Here is a 22,382-nt window from a genome sequence, read left to right as displayed (position 1 = left end):
TGTCCTCCCCGTGTCTGCGTGGGTTTCCTCCCACAATCCAAAGACATGCAGGTTAGGTGCATTGGCGATTCTAAATTGTCCCAAGTGTGTGCTTGGTGTGTTGGTGTGTGTGCCCTGCCCGAGGTTTGTTTCCTGCCTTGTGCCCTGTGTTGGGTGACCCTGTAGTTAGGATATAGTGGGTTGAATAATGAATTGATGGATGGATTATTACTAGCTATATATTATATATTTACAGAACTATATTGTATTACTAACTATAACTGACTAGTCTTTTTAATCACTTCTGCACATTGCTCTTTAGATGATAACTAGGCTGACCGGCCTTTTAAGGCGACCGACTTTTAAGTTGACCACTTCTTAAGGCAATTCAATATGTAGATCAATTTGATATTTTATACAAACTCATTCATTTGGTTATATTGCATTTGAGCGGTATTACTTTAATACTCGTAGTTTCTGTTCTTTTGTGATGAAATTTAATCTTTTTTTCTATACTGACGTCGCCCTTTTGAACCCCCCTGATATTTACTACGCGGTGAGGCATTTGTACTCCATCAACATTAATTATTTCCAGAGACATAATTTTGTCTATTTTTCCAGCACATTGCGCACAAAAGCAAGGGAACGATGGGAGCACCAGAACTCTGCTCACATCATGTCGCTTCGTACCGCAAGCTGCAAGTAGTAAGTCTGTGATAAGCGGAATACCGCTACGCTTTCCACTCACGGGACGGAAGGAAAATCCTGAACGCTTTTATATAGTAAGAAAGAAGAAGAAGATATCGCACAGTCTGGAGTAGAAAATCATCTTTTATCTGCAAAAACGAAACTACAAATCCCATCGTGCATTGCAAAATAGACGGGGCGTGTGTGAAACTCTGCGCCTGCGTAACACTCACGGGACGGAAGGACAATCCCGACCGCTTTTATATAGAAGGATGTTGTGTCAAAGTAAAAACCTAAATCCTTTTCAGAGTTCACTTCCTATAAGACGGCGTCTTCCATATTGTATTCATAATTGACATTCCTTTTGTCCACACGTAGCACTTTGTTCTTTTTATGCTAAACTGTGTTTTCCAAGTGCTTGTCCACTTGTGGTGTCCCCAGTTTTGTGAAAGAAAAAAAAAAAGCAGTGACCGGGTGCGGTGACTTTATGAAGGACACTGCTGCCCAGACGACACAGTGCAAGTCTCCTCTCACTCTAACAAAACCCTGCCGAATGTTTGTCTTTCTCTCGCGGTCATAGCTGATGAACCTTCAGTAGTTTTCCTGAATTGTCACCTCTTTCGTAACAAATGATGTAAAACTGCTCCCTGCTTCGTTGATGGCGCCACATTTAAACGGAGATTACACTCTTAGAGGACTACCAAATTAACCCAACCAAATGTGCATATAGACTTTAAATGAAATACCCATAAATGTTTACAGAGAACATGGAACATGACAAACCATTTTGGATTGTTACTCCTTCAAACAATACTAAGAGTAAAATCTTATATTCACAGTAACTGATGGATAGAAAGCCACTTTTCAAAGAATGTTTGCAGCACACAAACTAATACAAGTTAAAACTGTACATCACTACTCTTTCTCTAAACTCTAACTTTCTAAAACATGCCTAGGACTTGATTCCAATGGTCTCAGGTACCACCTGGCACCAAACTCCCTTTGGGGAAGTTTTGTCTTTTCCCCGGGCTCAGACTTTACTGGACGCCTATTTTAACAAAGACATCTGGAATTTATATGAACCCTCATCAACTAACTGAACTCTTTTAACTTACATTGCTGGCTTGCCAACTAATCAGGTTTATCTGGAAGAACTCCACACCGCCCAGCATTTACCAAGGCCAAAGGGACATGTTACTGTATACCATGTGAAACTGCAGAAAGTAAAGTTTACCCTGCTACTTACACAAAATATGGCAGCCTTTCCTGGATACAGCACTTCTTTTCCAACCCCAGAGCGATTTTCGACCTTATCCTTACATGCTTTCAAATATGACAAATATGGGGAGGTACAGTACACGGGGGATTGTTAGGTGAAGGACTGGAACTAGTGAAAGGGAGAAAAGTAATATATTATTAATAAACAATTATTTTAAATATTTAAAAAGTCCAAACTCCAGCAATTTTTGTGGCACAACTGAATTAACTTTGCTCTTTCTCTCTAAATCTTGGATCCTGCCGACTACTCTTGCTCTGCTCACATTTAGGCTGCAGTTTTAATTTACTTAAATTAAATAGTTACGACTCTTAGCCAGAGGAAAACATTGCTCTCCACCTTAAACGACAGCTTTGACTCTGGATCTCTATGACTTTCTGTTCTTATTTTTAATATTATTAGGCGGAACATTACAGAAGCATACCACTCAATCATACTGATATTAATATCATATTAAATACAATTGATTACAAAATCAATCCAGAAAATATAATAGACAAAAAAAAAAAAAACAAGATTCAACCCTCATTCTAGTGAAGAGGAAAAAGAAAAAATGAACAGGAAAAACCCATTTAACGTTTTCAATATGACTGAACAAATTAATAGCATAAGAGACTCAATCAAAGGCCTGGCATGCTTATTCTAAAATTTTTTTCATGAATTCCTGTCATGTTTTAAAAAATGTTTTTTTATATTTTTAAGGAAGAACAGAATGTCTCTTACCCGCTGAGTTAGAGAAGGTGCGCTGGAATTCTTCCACTTAATCAAGATAAACCAAGTCTACGAAGGCACCTGAATGTTACACCATGCATGCATGTTCTTACTTTTTGCTTTAGAAGGCATGTCATCAGGGAGTTTGCTTTCAAAAGTTTTATATGAAACAGAGATTAGTTGGCTGATGTTGTTACTTGCTATACTCAGACAGCCACGGGAGAAGTAATGAGGAGGTGGGAAACTTCAGTCCTCCTAAAAAGAGAAGAGGCTTATAAGAGATGGATGACACGTGAAGATCCGTGACACCCAAATAGCCGCAGTGGCATGGGTTTTTAAGGAACAGACTGATAACTGCCATACTCATTATAAAAATACCAGTAATGGCGCACTGCACGATAACATGCAGTGAATACACTTGACTCTTTCTCTGTACGTTTAGCATTCGTTTGCTCAGAGGTTGATGCGCTTGATCCTTCCTGAGCAGCTCTTCTTTTCTCCACCCTAGCGGCCCGCTGCTTCTCTTCTTTCGTCGGCATCACTTTGTGTCAACACTGATTCAGGCAGTGTTTGTATTGCAATCAGTACGATTTCTTTCATTTTTCACTTAAGCTGGCACTTCTTCAACCTGCCTCAAGAATTATTGAAGATAAAAAAGAGGTAGGGGAAGTGACGGCGAAGGGATGAGAACGGTGCCCGTATACACGAGCCGCAAAGCCACCCAGCTGCCTGCTGCCGAGAGTTGATTTTACAATAAAATAAAAAGTGGAATAACCCTGGAGGTCAATCATCACCCCGAAAGCAGATAGTACACATCACATAGTATATGTGTACCAGATTTCAGGTCAATAGGTCAAACGGTTTGCGAGCTACAGGTGATTTAAAATCCTGGACAGACAAACGGACAGCCACGGTAGCGTATTACACATCAAGATAACAATTTTAACAAACGAGTGGAGACTATTCTCTCCATCTGGATAGATGGACAATTCAGAACTCATCCAGATAAACATACTTTTTAAAAGCTGTCAAGGTTGTGTAAGACGCTGAGGGTCGCTGTTGCCCCTCTTTCAACCCAACAGACAGACACACTGAACACGGGGTAAAATCACCAAGAAGGTATTTAATTCTTCTTCTTCTTGTAGTAGTGCCCTGAAGCACCTCCGCCACCATACATGGGCAATACAATAATAATGAATACAATAAATCAGCACAAATCTCTCCTCCACACCTCCCAGCAAGCTCTGTGCTCTACCTCCCAACTCCGGCTCCAGCAGTCCTTTATATAGTCCTTGACGTGGAAGTACTTCTGTTGTTTCGTCCACATGACTTGCTAGCACTTCTGGGTCAATTGGAGAACTTGCATTGTCTTCTGCCCGGAAGTACTTCTGTCCTTCTGTATCCAGCAGGGGGCGCTAGCTCCCATATTGGAATAAGTTCTTTTGTAATTGCGGCGTGTTACATAACCCGGGACTATATAGATATAATATAAAAAGGCGATACCCCTCCCTTAGTGATACGGCGGTAAGGAATCACATAGTAGAAATAACTTTGCTTTCTTTAATGACGGTTTACGTGGCACAACAGATGAGGAAGCCATGACATAAACCCCAGTTCGGGAATGAGAGCCTGATGTATAGAGTCTGCCATTTTCGTTGCTGCACTGGAAGGATTTTCCGGATCGGATGACGTTATCTCCCATCCGTCCGTTGGCTTCAAAGGTGTGCCGGGCAATGCTCCAAGGCTTTATACTCTTCCTTCATGTGCAGGCCCCCACTTTGGTGAATCATGCCATTCCCAAACAAAGCACAGAGGATACAGGTTCATGCTGACTTTGACACACAAAATTGCCCATTTCGCACTTGTCTTCTAATGCTTGCCTAGCAGTTCTTATATTGTGAACTCCCGTGTGCTAAATCTGGTCTTGTGTTAGCTGTACATGTGAGAAGAAAGACAAGTGGATTTAAAATATTTGCACAGTGACATATTAAACTTATATTCTGATTACACCTTCCATCCTGTTCTGTGACTTTAGAGTACTTCTGGGCTATGTAGAAAGTACAGACTCCCAGGTCTCCCTGCAAACGTCTCCTGGTGGCACCCACAGCACCCAGCATGGTGGTGAAGCCAAACTCCAGATCCCATGGTGCCTTGCGGGAATCTGGGGCACCACTATTCTTTAGGGAAGTCGCCACCTAGTGTCTTGGGGGAGGCAGTGTCCCAAAGCAGCTGCCTCACCCCATCCTTCAATTCTTTGAGCGTCCCGGCCGGGTTGAACTGCTGACGGTCCATCATAGCTGTCACCTAAACTTACAAGACTTGGGAGTTTACTTCAGGCGACCACAACTATTTGCCTGAAGAACTTCTTCCTGGAGTCCACCCTGGGACCAAGTTCCTTAATTTCCATCATTGTCTTTGAGTATGAGAATTACTATTTAACTGCTACTAAAATACAAAAGCTTAGACTCCTTGCAGTACTGTATTATTTATGCTGTGTTGAAAAATGAACGAATGAAGTATTACAATGTCCAGTTTTGATACTGTACTGGCCGGCATGCTTTGTCTCCCTTTATGGTGTTTTAGAGGGTCAAAGCTTTTTCTCTAAGGGTAGAAGATGAAAGTCAGAAGGGGGTGGACTCTTGTCATAAATAAAAACTCAGCCCTGATGACAGATTTCAGCAAACAGTCCATCAACTCTCTCTTTACATCTGTCGCCTTCACAATATAACATAACTGCTTCTATAGATTTTGATATAGCAGCCTTCATATAATGTTGCAAATCCAAGCTTCTTATTTAAAATCATGCAGGAACAAATTGTGACTCATTTGTCACAGTTTAAGCGAAAATAAAGATGGTCAGGAGAATTTAAATAATAGAAATAATAGATATTCTCTACAGTGCTGCAGTCAAAGTGTTCACCCACATGGTATTCGTATCATTAATGGAATAAGATCTTCTGATTTATTAACATAATAATTGAAAGCATTAGTCACTCTCTTTCACTATGATTACACTCAGGTATAAAGAGCAGAGCGAATAAAAAAGACTCATTAAATTCATGTTTCAAAAAGTACTCGCAATTAAAGAGGAGCCTGTGTAATGGTCTTAAGAGAACCATTGAAAGAGCCGTCCATCCAGAGAGCAGCCAGAGATGCTAATGGGATGAAGCGATGTATCATTAACGCAAGAGAGAAGCACTTGACTAAGCGGTGGAGGAGCCATCTAAACAATTAGTGCTTGTCATCAACTCCATTATCACTGCCTGCATCTTGAGGGCTATTCTTAACACAAAGAAAATGGTATGTTTTAGGCCTTTGCTCCTATTTTAAATATTCCCTTTCAATTTTGTCCATGTGATTGTCAATGAAAGAGCAGTTCCTCAAGTTTTAGAACTTGGCACACATGACAGAAGAGATAGATTAATTAAGAAAACAGGAAAAAAAAAGATTTCAGAAGATATCAAAAGAAATGTTTGTAGCCTTCACTTCAGGATATCAAGTGCAATGACGCAGAGCACTGACCCCTCTTAGATACCTCTTTTGTATTTGCCAGGTCTTTCTTGTAGAAGTGCAAACCTAAAACACCCAACTAGGAAAGACAAAGTGTCTACAGTTAAGTGATGTCACATCATTTTAATTTCATTTAAATCAGTTTATTCTTACATAGTATAACTGCCACCAATTAGCTGTCATGTGATATTTAACAAAATAAATCTTATTTGTTTCAGGGCCCCCCACTCTCCACTAACAACTCATTTCAGTTCTCCCAAACATTTCAAAAGTACAGCAGAATTGAAAAAACAATGAAATGGCATAAAGCTACAAAGTTATCATAAACCAAGCTACCTACAAATACACGCACTAATAAAGCACGATGCTCTGAACATGTGACATTACTATTACTACTCGGCTCCTTAGGGACAAGCTGACTAAGATGGGAGTAGACTCACACCTGGTGGCATAGATCGTGGACTATCTTACAGACAGATCTCAGTATGTGCATCTCGGGAACTGCAGGTCTGACATTGTGGTCAGCAGCACAGGAGCGCTGCAGGGGACTGGACTTTCTCCGGTCCTGTTCAGCCAACATGCATCAGACTTCCAATATAACTCAGAGTCCTGCCACGTGCAAAAGTTCACTGACGACACTACTATCATGGGCTGTATCAGGAGTGGGCAGGAGGAGGAGTACAGGAAACTAATCAACGACTTTGTTAAATGGTGCGACTCAAACCACTTACACCTGAACACCAGCAAGACCAAGGAGCTGGTGGAGGATTTTAGGAGGCCCAGACCCCCATGATCATCAGAGGTGACTGTGTGCAGAGGGTACAGACCTATAAATACCAGGGAGTGCAGCTGGATGATAAATTGGACTGGACTGCCAATACTGATGTGCTGTGCAAGAGAGGACAGAGCCGACTATACTTCATTAGAAGACTGGCGTCCTTCAACATCTGCAATAAGATGCTGCAGATGTTCTACCAGACGGTTGTGGCGAGTGCCATCTTCTACACGGTGGTGTGCTGGGGAGGCAGCATAAAGAAGAAGGACGTCTCACGCCTGGACAAACTGGTGAAGAAGGCAGGCTCTATTGTAGGCATGGAGCTGGACAGTTTGACATCTGTGGCAGAGCAACGGGCGCTAAGCAAACTCCTGTCAATCATGGAGAATCCACTGCATGCGCTGAACAGGATCATCTCCAGACAGAGGAGTAGCTTCAGCGAAAGACTGCTGTAATCGTCCTGCTCCACTGACAGACTGAGGAGACCCCACACTATGCGACTCTTCAATTCCACACGGGGGGTAAACCTTAACATTATACAAAGTTATTGTCTGTTTTACCTGCATTGTTATCACTCTTTAATTTAATATTGTTTACTTTTATCAGTATGCTGCTGCTGGAGTATGTAAATTTCCCCGTAGGATTAATAAAATATCTATCTATCTCTGCAACTACATGCATACACACAAATATAAATACATATGAATATACTGTATATATGTATGTGTATATACAGTATAGTGGAAGAACACTAAAAGAAAAAGAAAAATGTACATAAACAAGTGTGAAACAATGCTGTGACAACCAGGGTTATTCACTGTTTCATTAACTCGCCTCTAAGCGCTTAGGTTCAGATCACTCCACATAACTAAAGAGGCTGTTAATGAGAGCCATGTATTATTTAAGGTTTCTCGGTAACGCCCAGTTTTGTGTTATTTAGCTTTAATTTCTGTTCTCTTCTGCTTTGCGCTTTTGCTATTGATTAAAGGAGCTATGCAAAGTAACAACAATTAAGATACAGAAACGGGGAGTATCCACTTTATCAAGAATCAATAAGAGAAAACCAAACTAACATGAAGATTCATCTTGGAGTATCTAGTACACAAAGCATTTTTTATTAAGCCCCCTATAAATAAAGAGCTGCTCAGCCGAAGAAGGGAAAAAAAAAAGTCTTACCAGGTTATCAATATCCGCATCCAGTCTCTGCTTTCCCTCTCATTTCTCCTGATGGCCCTTAATGAAAAAATAACTGCTTACATTTAGAAAGTTTCAATTTCCTGTTAATGTGCTCAGTGGAGAGACCAAAAAAAAAGATAAAAGCCCTCAGGAGCAGCCTCCATGTCTACTAATCTTATAAAGAACTGGCAGTTTATCTGGCAAGTAAACTGGAAGCAGTGGCACAAATGGCTTCCCATTTCAAAATATATAAAAAGTGCCTCATGCCTATATGTAAATTAAAGCAGTGCTCGCTTGAGTAAGAAGAAACTGTCATTCTGTTCCTTGTGAAGTGAAGGAAGACTTGCAGTCAGGGATAGTAAGGAGTGCGTGGGGTACAAAACTGCTGATTTCATCCCTCTTTAATTTTACATTAGAGCAGAGGTGCGGACCTTTATGTTTATCTATTCTATCTAGTTTGTGTTTTGCAAAGTTTTAGATGTAAGGATTCCTAATTAGGGTTAGGGTTAGGTTTCCACTGACAGACTAAAGAGATCGTTCCTCCTCCACACTATGCGACTCTTCAATTCCACCCGGGGGAGTAAATGTTAACATTCATTTTATTTTAATTATTTTCATTTTTATTACTATTTAATTTAATATTGTTTCTTTGTATCATTATACTGCTGCTGGATTATGTGAATTTCCCCTTGGGATTAATAAAGTATCTATCTATCTATCTATCTATCTATCTAATGGTTACTGGAGACATCCTAGTCTGTCCTAGTGTGGCATTATGATGCATTCAGATAACATATCTCGAGTGTAACCCGTGGCTAACACTGTTGACATACAGTACACAGTTTGGATTCTGAGTGGGGCTCTTAAAGCTCCACATTTCAGGAATGCTGAATGTCTCACTTCTGACACTACCAGCTACCAATATTTGTGAACAGTTGTTGGAAAAGAGGACATGAGAAAGATTTGGGACGACACTGCGACCCCATTTATTGTAAAGTCAAAAAATAACTGAAGCTTTTCAGCAGAATAATGCCACAAAGGACTCAAGCCTCAGATCAGGCTATCCAAGATGGCGATGCATCCAGTTAAATGAAAGCCAGGCAGGAAGAGGTGGGTCCAGGTGGACGGAACAACGGAAGTGATATCAGAGGTGGTGAGGTTGTCAATCATCCAGGCTTTAGAGGGAGGAAGAGAAGAGGCATTAGAATACAGTGTCACCCTGCAGACTGGTGAGGAATTACTACCACCAGAGCCATTAAGCTGTCCCAAAGGCGCACGTGTGTGACATTGTGTTGTCGTCATGTAGGTTTCCTTCTCTAAAGACAAGCTCTCAGGTCAAATGGCCCCTCTAAATAATTAAGGTGTAAGAGAAGCAGTGAGCTGTAATATTGTAGACGTCAAATTAGCCTCAGGGCAACATTCATTGGAGTTAAGAAAAATCATGTGTTGCGAGTCAGTCGAAATAGCATATTGACATACAGTAAAACATTCGATCCAAAAATAAAAACCTATACCTAGTATGCAGCGGTTTCTAAAGAAAACTGAAAAGAATTCAGCTGTCATAAAGAGATGCTCAGGTGCTTACGTTTGACAGTTTTATGCTCAACCTTTACGATACACAACAATAAAATACAACAATAGGCACTCACTCACATGTTTGCTTATTGCCTTGCTGCAGGGATGAGGCATTAAGTGCGTCTCCTTTAAAATTACATTATGTTTAGAATATTCCTCTGTGCTGCTTTACCATCTCCATTGTCATTTCACTTGGTGAAGTAGAACCCCACTTAGCAGCATGTGGTGGACCACAGAATCTGCGTATGGACGCAACATCGGCAGCAAGCATTTACTATCTTGGCAGATGAACACCCTAATTTTGTAAAGCTTTGAGTAAACTATGAGCATTCCCATTTGGAGATTAATGGCAAGTTCATTTAGGACTGAAACCACGAAACACTTCTTTACTCAGAGAGTTGTGGGAATCTTCCTTTCTTCCTGTGAAGGTGAACTCACAGAATGTAAAGTGTCTCTATTCTTTGATATTTGGAGCCAATATAATTTTGTGAAAATGGTTAAAAGTGCCTCATTGCAAACCCTTCAACTCCCAGTCCATTTGCCAGCCCTGTTAATATCACAGCCACGTGTATTTTCCGAGGCTAGCTGGACAACCAGTTCCTGAGATTTAATTTCTAATAATAATGCTCACTTGTAGTTGTTAATGTTCAACCAGGGTTCTCCTCTGGTGGGAGTTCAAATTTCTCTTGAATATCTGTTAGGTTTGTTTTTTATTCTTTTTATGTTAATATTTTTGACCATTTAATTTTTGTGCATTTAGGTATGTCTTACTCTATGCCATCAAGAGGTGAGTTCACCTGCCTATCACTGTCAAGGAACTACTCTCAGCCCTATTAAAAACTAGGGAAAAAAAAAAAAAAACACAGTCCCCTGCGGTTCATTAAATGCACTGGCATTGGTGAGTTCCTATTGCGATTATTCTATGCTTTTGTATATTATTAAAATTTGCCCTTTTGCTCTATTTCTGTGTCTTTTCTTAGGATTTGTGCATTGGACATTTTTTTGGGGATTGTCCATTTAAGGTGACTACTTTTTCCTTTTGTGCTCTTCAGAGTTTCACTGTTTTCCAGAGAATCTTTTTATTCATAAAGAGTCTAGGTTTGCTGTTTTTGTGGCTAGCTGGGTTTGGACAGTTTTCATCCCTCTAGTAGACATTTTGAGTCATTTCTGGGACTTTGTGCTTAGAAACTCTTGAGTTTATGAGAGTAGCAAGTGCAACAGTTGGTTTCAAAAGTATTTTTTTTATCTAATTATGTATTTTTTAGCATATTAATATTACACCATTCTAATGACACCTTCTGCTCTCCAAACCTGGCTGCACATGGCTACCACCTGTTTTCTATTCTGAAGAGATGCCTTCATAGGAGGTGCTATGTCAATAATGAAGATGACATCAAGTCAGCTACAGAAGAGTGGGGAACAGAACAAGGAAAAATGATTTACTTGAGCAGCATAAGAAACATTTCATAAAAGTTTTGACATATACATTAGTGTTCATGGGGATTATGTTAAAGATAATACTTATTTCATTTGACCAGGTCAGGCACAAAGCTTCCTGATCACCCCCTTGCATGTCTTACAAATCTAAAATGAATGGTATAGTCACTAACAATCCAATCATTCTTCTCACACCTAAAATGACATGCCGTTGTCAACTATTTTCTCACATTGAATTATTAACACATACATCTAGGAGACATCATTTTTCATTTAAGTGTGAGATGACAAAATAAATACCATAGTTATAATATTATGAAAACTTTTCTTTGCAATTCCAAAACAGCCAATACTTTAGGATTAACCCACATACATAAAATTTAACACACTGAACTTTTATAAAAATCATTACAATCTAAATTCATATGTAAATAGAAAAAAAATGCATAGTATACTATAGTACACCATTCATTAAGAATCCACAAAAAATAATGTGAGACACAAAGTTAACTTTCATAAATTATCTGTTTATTGCTGACTTAAGTTTACAAATCTCAAACTTTATTTAAAACCAATGACCATAAACAATACCTGATATGCGCTGTGGGTGAGCAGAGATCTAGAAAATAAACATTATTTAGGCTTCACATAAGCAGAAAAATAGTCATGAATTTATGTAATAAAATACATCCTTAATTTAGAAAAAAAAAAAAAACTTCAAAAATAAGACAATTATTTTATACAAAGTAATATCACCTGTCACCACTGTTGTGTGATATATATTAACATACCTCAATCATGCCATGCTACCTGCCCTCAACTGTGCACTAATTCCTGGAACCTAAACTAGACCAGCGGACCACCCGATTCCCCACAACAACCTAATAGAAATGGACTGCACAACATTGTTTATTTTTATTAGATGCAAACTATTCCTAAGGTTTATGATTTAATGTGAAGGAGGAAAGGGAAAGGGTTCCAAGTCAAACTGCTAGCAAATAAATGAACTATGAACTTGAGCTTTAAGGCACATTTTAACTATTAATTCTGATTTAGATCAAACACTACCAGAAGTCCGGTCAAGTTTAAAATTTTTTGACAAGATCAGGCACCCATTTTGAAGCTATCCAGAAGACTCAAGAGACACAGCATATACGCAGCAGTATGTACATAAAGATATTGGGCTTGCTCAGCACACATACAAATTGGGTTATATGATATCTTGCGAAAGTATTTAAACCCTTTAAAAGCTTAAACATTTTGCCGACGTATAAATGATAGCTACACATATTTATTTTAATCAGTAATTGGATGCTCAAAATGAAAACAGTTTAAAGGCAAAATTATTTAATTGCTGGCAAATACTTTAAACATTAAAGGAATACTGCACCCAAAAATGATATTTCTTCATACGTTAACTACTCCATACAATTTGTAATGATGACCAAAGGAAAAAAAAAAATTAATATTATGCTTTCATGGAGAATGGATATAGTAACATTTTTGATAGAACAGGAGCTTACGACGACTAACGCTAGACAACAGCAACAAATGTCAAAAAAAGTTATGTCGCGTAATCCATATGTTAAGGCATCCAGTTGTATGCTCACAAAATGCAAAACAAATGCATTTTTTTTCTAAAATATTCAAATTTAAAGAGTGACCCTGTATGAAGGGGTTTAATTTTTGTTGGACTACTTTCATTTTCTAGAAATACTTATGTACCAATATTTTAGCAAAAAGTTTATCTGTTTTGCATTCTGTGAGAATATGACTGGATGAATTGAGATGTGAATTGTGTCACAAAATAACAAACGATTTCTTTCACAGATGCTTTTAATATTTTTTACTATGGTTCAGCATTTGTCACCATGCGACCCATTCTGTCAGAAATGTCCTTATCTCCATTCTCCATGAAAACATGAGATTAAAAAAAATGTTTTTGGCCATCAGTACAAAACACACAGAGTAAGTAACATATAAAAATATATCATTTTTGTTGGAGTATTCCTCTAAGTGAAAAACTAAAAATTGATGCTGGCCTAAGCTTTAGCTCTAACGTCCATGTACTATCAGTCACTCTCTGTATTCAAAAGAGTATAACTGCATTCTCATTGGCCTCTGCCAAAATAAACTCAGGTTGGCTCAAGAACTACTGGTCACACAGTAAATGTTAAGGGAGGACAATGAAGACTAGAGTAACAATCTGATGAAGACTGAAAAAAATGTGATAAAAATACAAAGGCTGGAACAAAGGGGAAAACAACATTAAGGTGAGTCTCCCCTCTGACCACCACTAGCTCAATAACAATAACCCTAACACTAATTCAGCATCACTCCACCCAGGTACTTCTTCTAATTTATAAATTGGGTAAGTCAAAGCTCAATATGCAAACAAAAATGAGACTTATGTGGGATGTCACTAAACTACTAACAATCACCTTTGAAACATTTCTAAACTTCAGGGGCTGACAATGGAATAAACGTGCATTACTCAACTATAACAACTGTCTGTATGGGTGATTGTAAAGAAAAAGAATCATTATGTGGAATGATGGGAAGTTCACAGAAAGCATAACAGAGAACCACTTACATTTTGGTACCCATTCTCTGGAGAAAGTCATCCACAGAGTGAAGTATGGGTAGGAAGATATAGGAAGGATGCTCATCAGTAGAAAATAATTAAGATTTTAAAAATAAAAAACTAAATGGAGCACAGTATTGGATAATGCTGTAAGAAAGCATGTTCTAGTATATCTTAGGAGATGATTTACCTTTCAAGCAAGTCAATGACCTTAAGCAAAATGTCAAACTGAAAATGGTGTTCCGCAAGTGATGTCCTAGGAACTTAAATGAGCTGGAACAAATCTAACAAAATGACCTGAAACTACTCACATTTAACCAGTAGCCGAGTATTAAAATCTAGGGTCTGAATTCTTGATGAAGATACCTGTGTTTGATATCTAAGATATGTGCGGACAAAGATCAAATTTTTTGCCTTTAAAATTTCTCTTCTTGAGCACTGACGTTTGAGACTGGAAGGATACGACTAAATACCACATGTAATCAAGCAAAATTTGAAAACCTTTAAATGGACTTGTATACTTTTCCAAGGCACTGCAGAGCAGAGTAAACACAGCTTTTCAGATTTGGTAGTATTTGCTCTGGATCAAACTATAGCAGATTTCAATCCAACAGGCATTAAAAAAAGCAAGCAGATATGCCAAAGAGATTCACAACAATCTTTACTGAAAGAAACAAAGAGCATTTGCTGTTACAGAGGTATTAGACACATGGAAGGAAATATGACATAAAGTTTTCTAGGTTGTGCATTTTGAATTATTATAAATGCTATCCAAAGTCTACTGGGGAAAACATGGATCTGTAAGTGCAGAGAAATGAGAGTCAGGGTGAAGTAGTTTCTAAGTCTCACTTAAATGTCTAAACAGCAGCTCCAGAACTTATTTTGAACAATCAAAAAGATAATAATAATAATAATAAAATTTTCAATGAACTATAAACAAAATCCACAAAATAAAAAATGCAAAAGTGTATACACCAATTTCTAAAATTATAAATAGTTCAATTCAATAGAACTACAGCAACATTAAAGAAAGGTGTGATAGTTTTAACTGCTCTTATCACAGCCTTTTTCATAATACTAGATCACTTTCCTTAAGCACTTTAATAGATCATCAGAGGTTCAGATTCACTTTACATATCAAGTTTCATCTGGTTGAAATGTACAAGTCACAGAGACACTCTTCTTAAAATGCTTGTAAAGCAAAATACAAAACTTGCCTTGGCGACTTTTCTCAAGATTTCCATTTAAAGGTACATGGTTGCAATTGTGCAGTACTTCAGTGGGGCACCCAAAGCTACTGTATTAACAAACAGCTGCAAAGTTCAGCCTCATTATACATATATATATATATAATAACGCACAATACTGAGGAAACACAAATACCTGGGAGGAATTATGCACTGAGTAGGGGTTTTTCATGATGCAGTTCCCTCTCTTTGAGGGCTTCTTACCTGTTTATCAAAGCATGCTGCTTTACAAAGGACCTTGGCACTGATTTACCATAAAGAAAGTGTGTGTGTTACTAGCTCAAACAGAACAACAATAAACCTAACTTTGAGCTGAAGCCAAGTCACAGAACAGTACCTTAGTGTTCCAAGTAGATTCAGATAAAGAAGCTAATTTATTTTTACAAAGACTTTGTTCACTTGTTTTTCGCTAAAATGTTTACAGACAAACAAGCCTGTTGTTTTGCTCCCCTTCATCATCTTCTGTCTTAGGGATCTGAGGAAGAAGTGCAGAACGTGTTAATCCCCAGAACTTCTGTGGGGACATTTCTTTTTTAGTTGCAGTAAATTTCCAGCCCATATGTGACCCGCAGTTTCTGCACTGAGCTATTGTCCAGGCATATCTACAAAACAAAATGACAGTTGTTTGTACTCCACATTAATATTAAAGCATTATTTGCTCAGTTTCACCAACAAGATGAAAAACAAAATATGTTATTTACAAAGGTATACGACATAGGCTGAAAATTTGGTTGAAATGTGGTTCTCTTTGTATAGAAAGCGAATTCAAAAACATTTTGAACTGGTTTTATAATGCTCTCCAAAATAATGAATAATAACAACAATCTCCTTGAAGTCATCGGAGGTCCATTTAGTTGTTTGTCACTTATCTCTCAGACAAAAGTGACTTGTGTTTCTTTCTTTACACAAGTAGAAGGCATAGCAGGCTGTATAATGATGACTAGTGATGAGCAAACCCTGGTGAATTCGCTTCACCTCAGGTTTGGTAAAAATGTGGAAATGTTCAGAAAATTTAGTGGACTCTGCAAAATGCATTGAAAGTCAATGGGGAAGGAGAACTTAACTAGTTGTGAGTGGATTATAATTGTCCAATGGTCTTTAAAATTGTTCCTGAGGGCTAGAGAAATGTGTGCCAACTATACTGGACTATTGTGGCCAAAAATGTGACCTGAACTGTGAGGTAGAAGGGCTACCAACTATGCCACCAAGCCTCCCTGAGATTAGATTATATTCTGAGTCCACAGTATTTCAAGTACTACCCTCTCTTTGCATCTCCTGAGGTTCTATCAGTAAGACTAACTAGCACCTACAGAGCAAGTGATGCAAGGGATTAGCGCTATATACTCAGGCGGCTACCCCGTCACTACCTGATCCGCTACGTAGCAAGGCACATAACATGCTTACTGCAGCGGTGAAGACACAATGTACAATGAACCTCTGCAGAACAACAAAATAATTTTCACAATATTCTCAATACAGTTACCTAATATAATCCTTAAATGAAACTACTTTATAAAAAAAAAAACTTGCAGAGTGCAAATCTGGCTAGAGCACTGATCAGGCAGTGGTAACACGCATTCATATATGCCCAGCAAATTATTCACGCATGTGCAAAGCAGATCAAGAAGTACCATAATGCCTAAGATAGAGTATGCTTACAGTCTGCATGAGTGATGCAAATTGGACAAGTAGCGCAGACTAGGTAGTGACCTCTACAACCAGAACAGTGGCTACAACTCTGTGAAGTCTTGCGTCCTCACAAAGCATTATGGGACACTAGGAAAAAACATGTTTGTTTATGCTGGATGCACTGTGAATTTTCAGGGAAAACTTTGGTGAACAAGTTCCCTGGCAAACCTGGCAAATTCACTTTGAAAAAACGGTTTGGTGAATTTCACTGTTCAACTCTACTGATGACAGATTGGGTAACTTGGTCTCCAATTATTTTAGCACCTGATTATACTAAAATAAACTAATTTGTGGTTTACCTACTTTTTGCAAATAAACAAACCCCAAGTTACCTGATACATTTTCAATTACATGCATTAATTCCTTTTTAAAATATGCAGAATTTGTGTATACAACTCTTTTGTTTTAAAAAGAACTATTGTTGACTAATCAAAGCTGTAATGTAATTACATGCAATTCATATATAAATACACAAAAACAAAGCAGACTCAAATTTAATAAGTCCAAGTTAAAATCCACCATAGGAAAAACTTTAGATGGTAATTTTAGCTTTATTCTGTGATGCAGCTATATTATTTCCTTAATATTTTCACTTGTACAATTATTAGAGGAATGATTCAGCTGATACATGGAAAGGTATGATGGTTTCCATAACTGTCTAAGAAATTCTGCAAATCTCTGCATTACTCTGACAGCTTGACATTGAGTTGAGTATTTTACTAAAAATGCATCAACCCAACAATTAATTTTGCGTTTTGATTGTCAGAGTAGTAAATCATTGCTGTCCGCCTTTGAAATATTTGTGCCAAAACTACCACTCAATTTGTAATGCATCGTACAAGTTTAGAAAGATTACAAACAGCTGCTCTTCCTTATAGGAAAGAATGCAGACTCGGGAACTGTATGAAAACAGACATCTGTAATGAAGTTGTAAGAAGAATTTCACTTAAATGGATAACACAAAAAATCAATCTTTCTATTATCTACAACCTGTTGCATCATTTATGCCCAAAGCAATGCAGGTATGTAAAAAAAAAAATCAGTTCTGATCATATAAATTTAATTTAACAAGTAGGAAACTACTTTTACGAAAATAAGAGTAAATACAGAAAGCATGTGTTTATGAGAAAATATTTTTTTTTTTGAATAGGCTACTACAGTAGAAGAAAAATACAAAGCATACAACATATTCAACTCACTCTCAAAATGTCTTTGATACAGATGTTACACCAATGACTAATTTTCAAACTAAAAGCCACCAATACCATATAACTGGATATCAGGAGTTTTTTGGATGTTCATTTAGAGTAAGGGTCAGGAGTGTGTGATTGATTGACTTCATATTACATAATAGAATACTACAAGCCAAGGTGATATTATTAGTCCTGTATTGCTTAAGGAAGACAGAGGTTTCTAAATAACGTAGTTCTACTCACTAATCACAGAGTCAGGGATGGCAATGCATTGCACATTGAAGTAAGGATTTCAGAGTACTCTGTACACACGACAGTAATGATTCCATGAACCTACTGTTATGTGGGTTGAAGAAGAGCACAACCCTGTCAATCCATTTATTCACATCTGCTCCTTAAATGTAAGTTTCTTAGAAACTATTGCACAAGATATAGTACACGCGATAGTACAACATTTTACGCAACTTACAAACAAGACAAGAAAAAAAAATTCCTATGAAGCAATTTCCAGGAGACACGTAAAATCCTGTGCATGTCTGTGGGCCACTTGAAACAAGCCAGAGCTAAAAACAGCTAACCGCGGCTTTAAGTTTATTTTGTACAAACGAGAATTGCGAAGATTGCTTTCCATGGTACATTCACTACTACTGAATTACAAAACTTTATGCCCACTTAAAAACAACAGATCAAAATACCATTTCTTGTGGTTTGCAAAGCAAAGAAACATGTCAAAAGTGATCTTCAAAGAAATGCAACTGTTTCTCCATGTGGGGCTTAAGTAAATAAGCAAAAGTAGATTTTCTGTGTGGATATAAAGAACTGGTGTTAACTGTTTTGCTGCACTTTACAACAACAGCTAAAATAATATGCAAGCTCTTCCTTGTATGTCCTGTGAGATGTGTTACCCTCTAAATAAAATTAGGGCGTATTTTACAGTAACCAGATTAAGGGTTTATATGGCCACATAATCAGATTATTTGCGGAGAAGTCTACCTCTGTTAACCAGGTTCCTCAGAGGCCAATAACCTGATTTCTCTAACTGGAATAATGGTTTAAATGGCATTGTAGAAATCAGGTTCATATGAAATGCCAGTAAATGCTCTAAGTGATGCAATATGCTATAAAGGGTATCTGATGAATTAGACTACAGGATTAAAGGGCACCATGTGATATAAGGAGTGCAAGATGAGCATTTGTAAGATTAAGAAAGAGAGAGTTACTTTACAAATTAGTTTACACTACATGTTCTTATGATACTTAATGAGTAATTCTTTTGCATGTAACTACTTCTTTGACATTTTGTAAAGCACTTTGAGTTACATCCTTTATAAGAAAAGGTGCTACAGAAATAAATGTTGTTGTTTAACATTTTTGAACGTGTTCAGTTTTTTAAATAACTCTTTTTTTTTTTTTGGACTGATAGCCCATGTGGATCTTTTAACAGTACAAAATGAGAAACTGGTCTGACAGGAGCTAATGCTAGTTAATAAAGAAATGGCAGTCACACTCGCTCATTTACATATTTAATTTTGTAAATTTCAAGTAAGCGTACCAGCACTCTACTCCGTAAAAAAGCAAACAGAAGTACTATATTTGCTGCATATGATATCAATTAAAATTCGTCTCCACTAAACACACAGGTTAGTAGTGTCTCCCTCTATTTTTGAACCCTTTAACCTTAAAGCAACCTTAACTGGGGTCTCGACTACACTCATACAATTCCATTTTTGAAAATGTTGGGTGCTTCCAGAAGACATTTTACATTATACAAAGACAAAGGTAACCTGATACAATGGAAATACAGAGCAAAAAAGTTCACTTACCCAGGAAACCAGCTGTGTTGTGTAGAAGGGCGGCCAATCAGGTTGAGATTGCAAGTCTTGTACACTGTCAGTGTCTCGTGCACATAACCATGTGGATTGACATATGCAGCCATGGGTCCACAGAGAGACAAACTGTGAAGAAATACAAAGGAATCTTTTGCATTGAAATTATTTTGATTAGACGAGTATTACTACAGTCTGAAAAATCACCTTTTTGTATTCTAGGAGTTTTGAAATGCTCAAGTATTCTTCTTATACCTCAATTTAAAGTAACTATTCCAATAGAAGTTTATTTAACTAAGGTCTTCACTAAAAATATATACTCTGACATGATGGTTCTGGATTTTATATGTTCTTGTTCATGGTAACTATATTTGGCACAATTGTGAAACTGGAGATCAGACATGGGAGGGCAGGCTCTTTCAAGCTCGTCCAAATGATACAAAACGTCAGATACTGCTTGACCAACCCTACAAGCACACTCACTGGTAAAAGGAATAGAAAAATCCCTTATAAAACCATCAAAAGCCTTCCTTTTACAAAAGCGGGGTTACACATTCACCTTGATAAATTCATTCAGTTTTGCAGAAAAATGTTCAATGAATACTACACATTATATATTGTAACAGAGGGGTATTAAATTACCATCAAGCAAGTGTAGGTTTAACATGGAAAATCTATGATCAGACAAATAAGACAGGAAGAACACATTAAAACAGAGCAGAGTGATTTGGGAATAAAAATCCAATCAATTCTAAAAGCAGAATTACGGAGTGCAGAAAATAAAGAAAATTCTTTTATAGATGGATTTAGGAGTCGAAAAGTATCAATAACATTTAGATCAGAAACAAACTTGGCCAGAGAGGAGGAGGAGGCTGGAAGCAATAGAGTGACTGATCTGGGTGTTGTTTTATTGAAAAGCATGTCATTAAAGGAATTCACATCAATCCTAGCAATAAGTTCAAAACCAATGTCTGAAAAGAAAGTATTTGTATGTGATGCAGGGGGCATACATTTAGCAACTGGCAAGTTCACTGTCACCCACTTCAAGCATAATACAGCAGAACCATTCTGTATTGTCAACCCCAGAGGCAACAATCTTGAGCTGAAACTACCATCATGATACTGATTTTACAGGAGGACATGGAAGAAGAGGCAGCAAAGACAGGGCCTAGAGGAAGCACATTGAGCATGTTTGGAAATGAAATATTTTCTCTGTAAAAACTCTGTGTCTATCGTATTATATTGTAAAAGACCATTAACTCTCAATCTCACCTGATGGGCAGACAATGACATAATGCAGGGACCAACTTAATAGATGGTTGAGGCCAAACAGCAAAGAGTGACTTGTAGAAAACAGCTAGTGTGTAGCCATTCCCTAGCCAGTATTGCATGGAATCCCACAAAAATAAAATGATAAAAGAAACCACTGCTTGTCCATTTTGCTTTGGAAATTGGTATCAGTTTAACTTTTAACTATAATTTGACATCTTTCCAAATACACATTTAAATAATACAAAAAAGCAACAAATCATGAGGTTAAACGGAAAAAACTATTTTGTGAGGCTGCTTGTATCAGAATTTGAAGCTGTGATGATAACATGTTCCCATGTAGTATTCTCGATAAAACCTCATTTGTTAGGAAATAAAACAGCATTCTTTATCTATTTATTCATCTACTTTATGAACCTATGCCATACTTTACAGAGTCACCTGTACAGCCAACCCTGGCATTATCTGCCTCCATCTCAGCCTGTACACATGATTTAGTAAGAAGAATTAAGTTTAGACAAGCATGTGGCTCACAGAAATTTCTATTTGACTTTGAATTTAAATACATTACAAAAATCATTATTAACAAAAGTAGATAAACTCATAACAAGACTGGTTCTTTTCTAGTGAGCTGCAAATTAATCCAAGTCTATAGTAATAAAACTAAATGTGAAAAGAAGGGTCTAACCTGAAGATTTCATTTTTTGATGTTATTTCTGTGTCTTGGCATTGCTTACAGCAAAGCGAAGTACACTGTAGGTTTAAAAAAAACAAGACAAATGAACAGGAAGACTTCAGAACACTGTTCTTCTATATTGATCTGTCAGAACAACACATAAAACATCATTTAATCAATAGTAATTACATGTATAATAAATACTCAGCATATTAGAGTTATACAGTAAGCAAACACTCGGTGAATACTTTTTTTTCCTCCACCACAGTCAACACACAAATCTTCATCTAATCAATAGTCATTAAATGTATAATAAATATCCAGCACATTAGAACTGAATAGTAAGCAGCTGTGAGTGAATACCATCCTACATCCGCTTACAATAACTGAACATAATGATAATTGGTATTAGGCCAAAATGATTAATTGCTATTTATTACTGCAATCCTAACAAAGTAAATGGTTTGACAGTGTTTAATTATTTGTTGCACACTCCTATTCAACCAAATCAATGGCTGATTTTTGAAGACCCTTTCAAAGCAGTCAAAATTAAAAGACACTTTAAAGGCAAAAAAAAATATTAAATAAAGAAAATGATCCTATCTGCAAACAATATAAGTTTTATAATATTATTACTCTGAAACAAATACACTGTCTTAATTATCTTTTGCAAGCTTTGAATAAAGTAGTGCTCAGATACAAATATTTAGAAAAATTATTCTACTTCACTAATTAGAAAAACTGGTCAATGTGACCAGCATCTGACAAGAAA

General features: G+C 37.3%; 1 protein-coding gene across 1 annotated transcript in view; it reads right to left on the bottom strand.

Annotated features, from left to right (window-relative positions):
- Positions 1–11,632: 11,632 nt before the first annotated feature.
- The window catches only part of crbn (cereblon), a 50,647-nt gene continuing 39,897 nt past the window's right edge, over positions 11,633–22,382 (bottom strand). The window contains exons 9-11 of the mRNA XM_039770757.1: positions 21,623–21,687; positions 19,663–19,794; positions 11,633–15,559 (exon numbers count right to left, since the gene is read on the bottom strand). Of these exons, the coding sequence (XP_039626691.1) occupies positions 15,376–15,559; positions 19,663–19,794; positions 21,623–21,687 (381 nt within the window). The 3' untranslated portion in view covers positions 11,633–15,375. The remainder of the gene's footprint in view (positions 15,560–19,662; positions 19,795–21,622; positions 21,688–22,382) is intronic.

The sequence above is a fragment of the Polypterus senegalus genome, chromosome 12, assembly GCF_016835505.1.
Source record: "Polypterus senegalus isolate Bchr_013 chromosome 12, ASM1683550v1, whole genome shotgun sequence".
In the NCBI taxonomy this organism is placed as follows: domain Eukaryota; kingdom Metazoa; phylum Chordata; class Cladistia; order Polypteriformes; family Polypteridae; genus Polypterus; species Polypterus senegalus.
The sequence above is the reverse complement of the archived record's forward strand: the minus strand, read 5'-3'. Positions and strand labels throughout refer to the sequence as shown.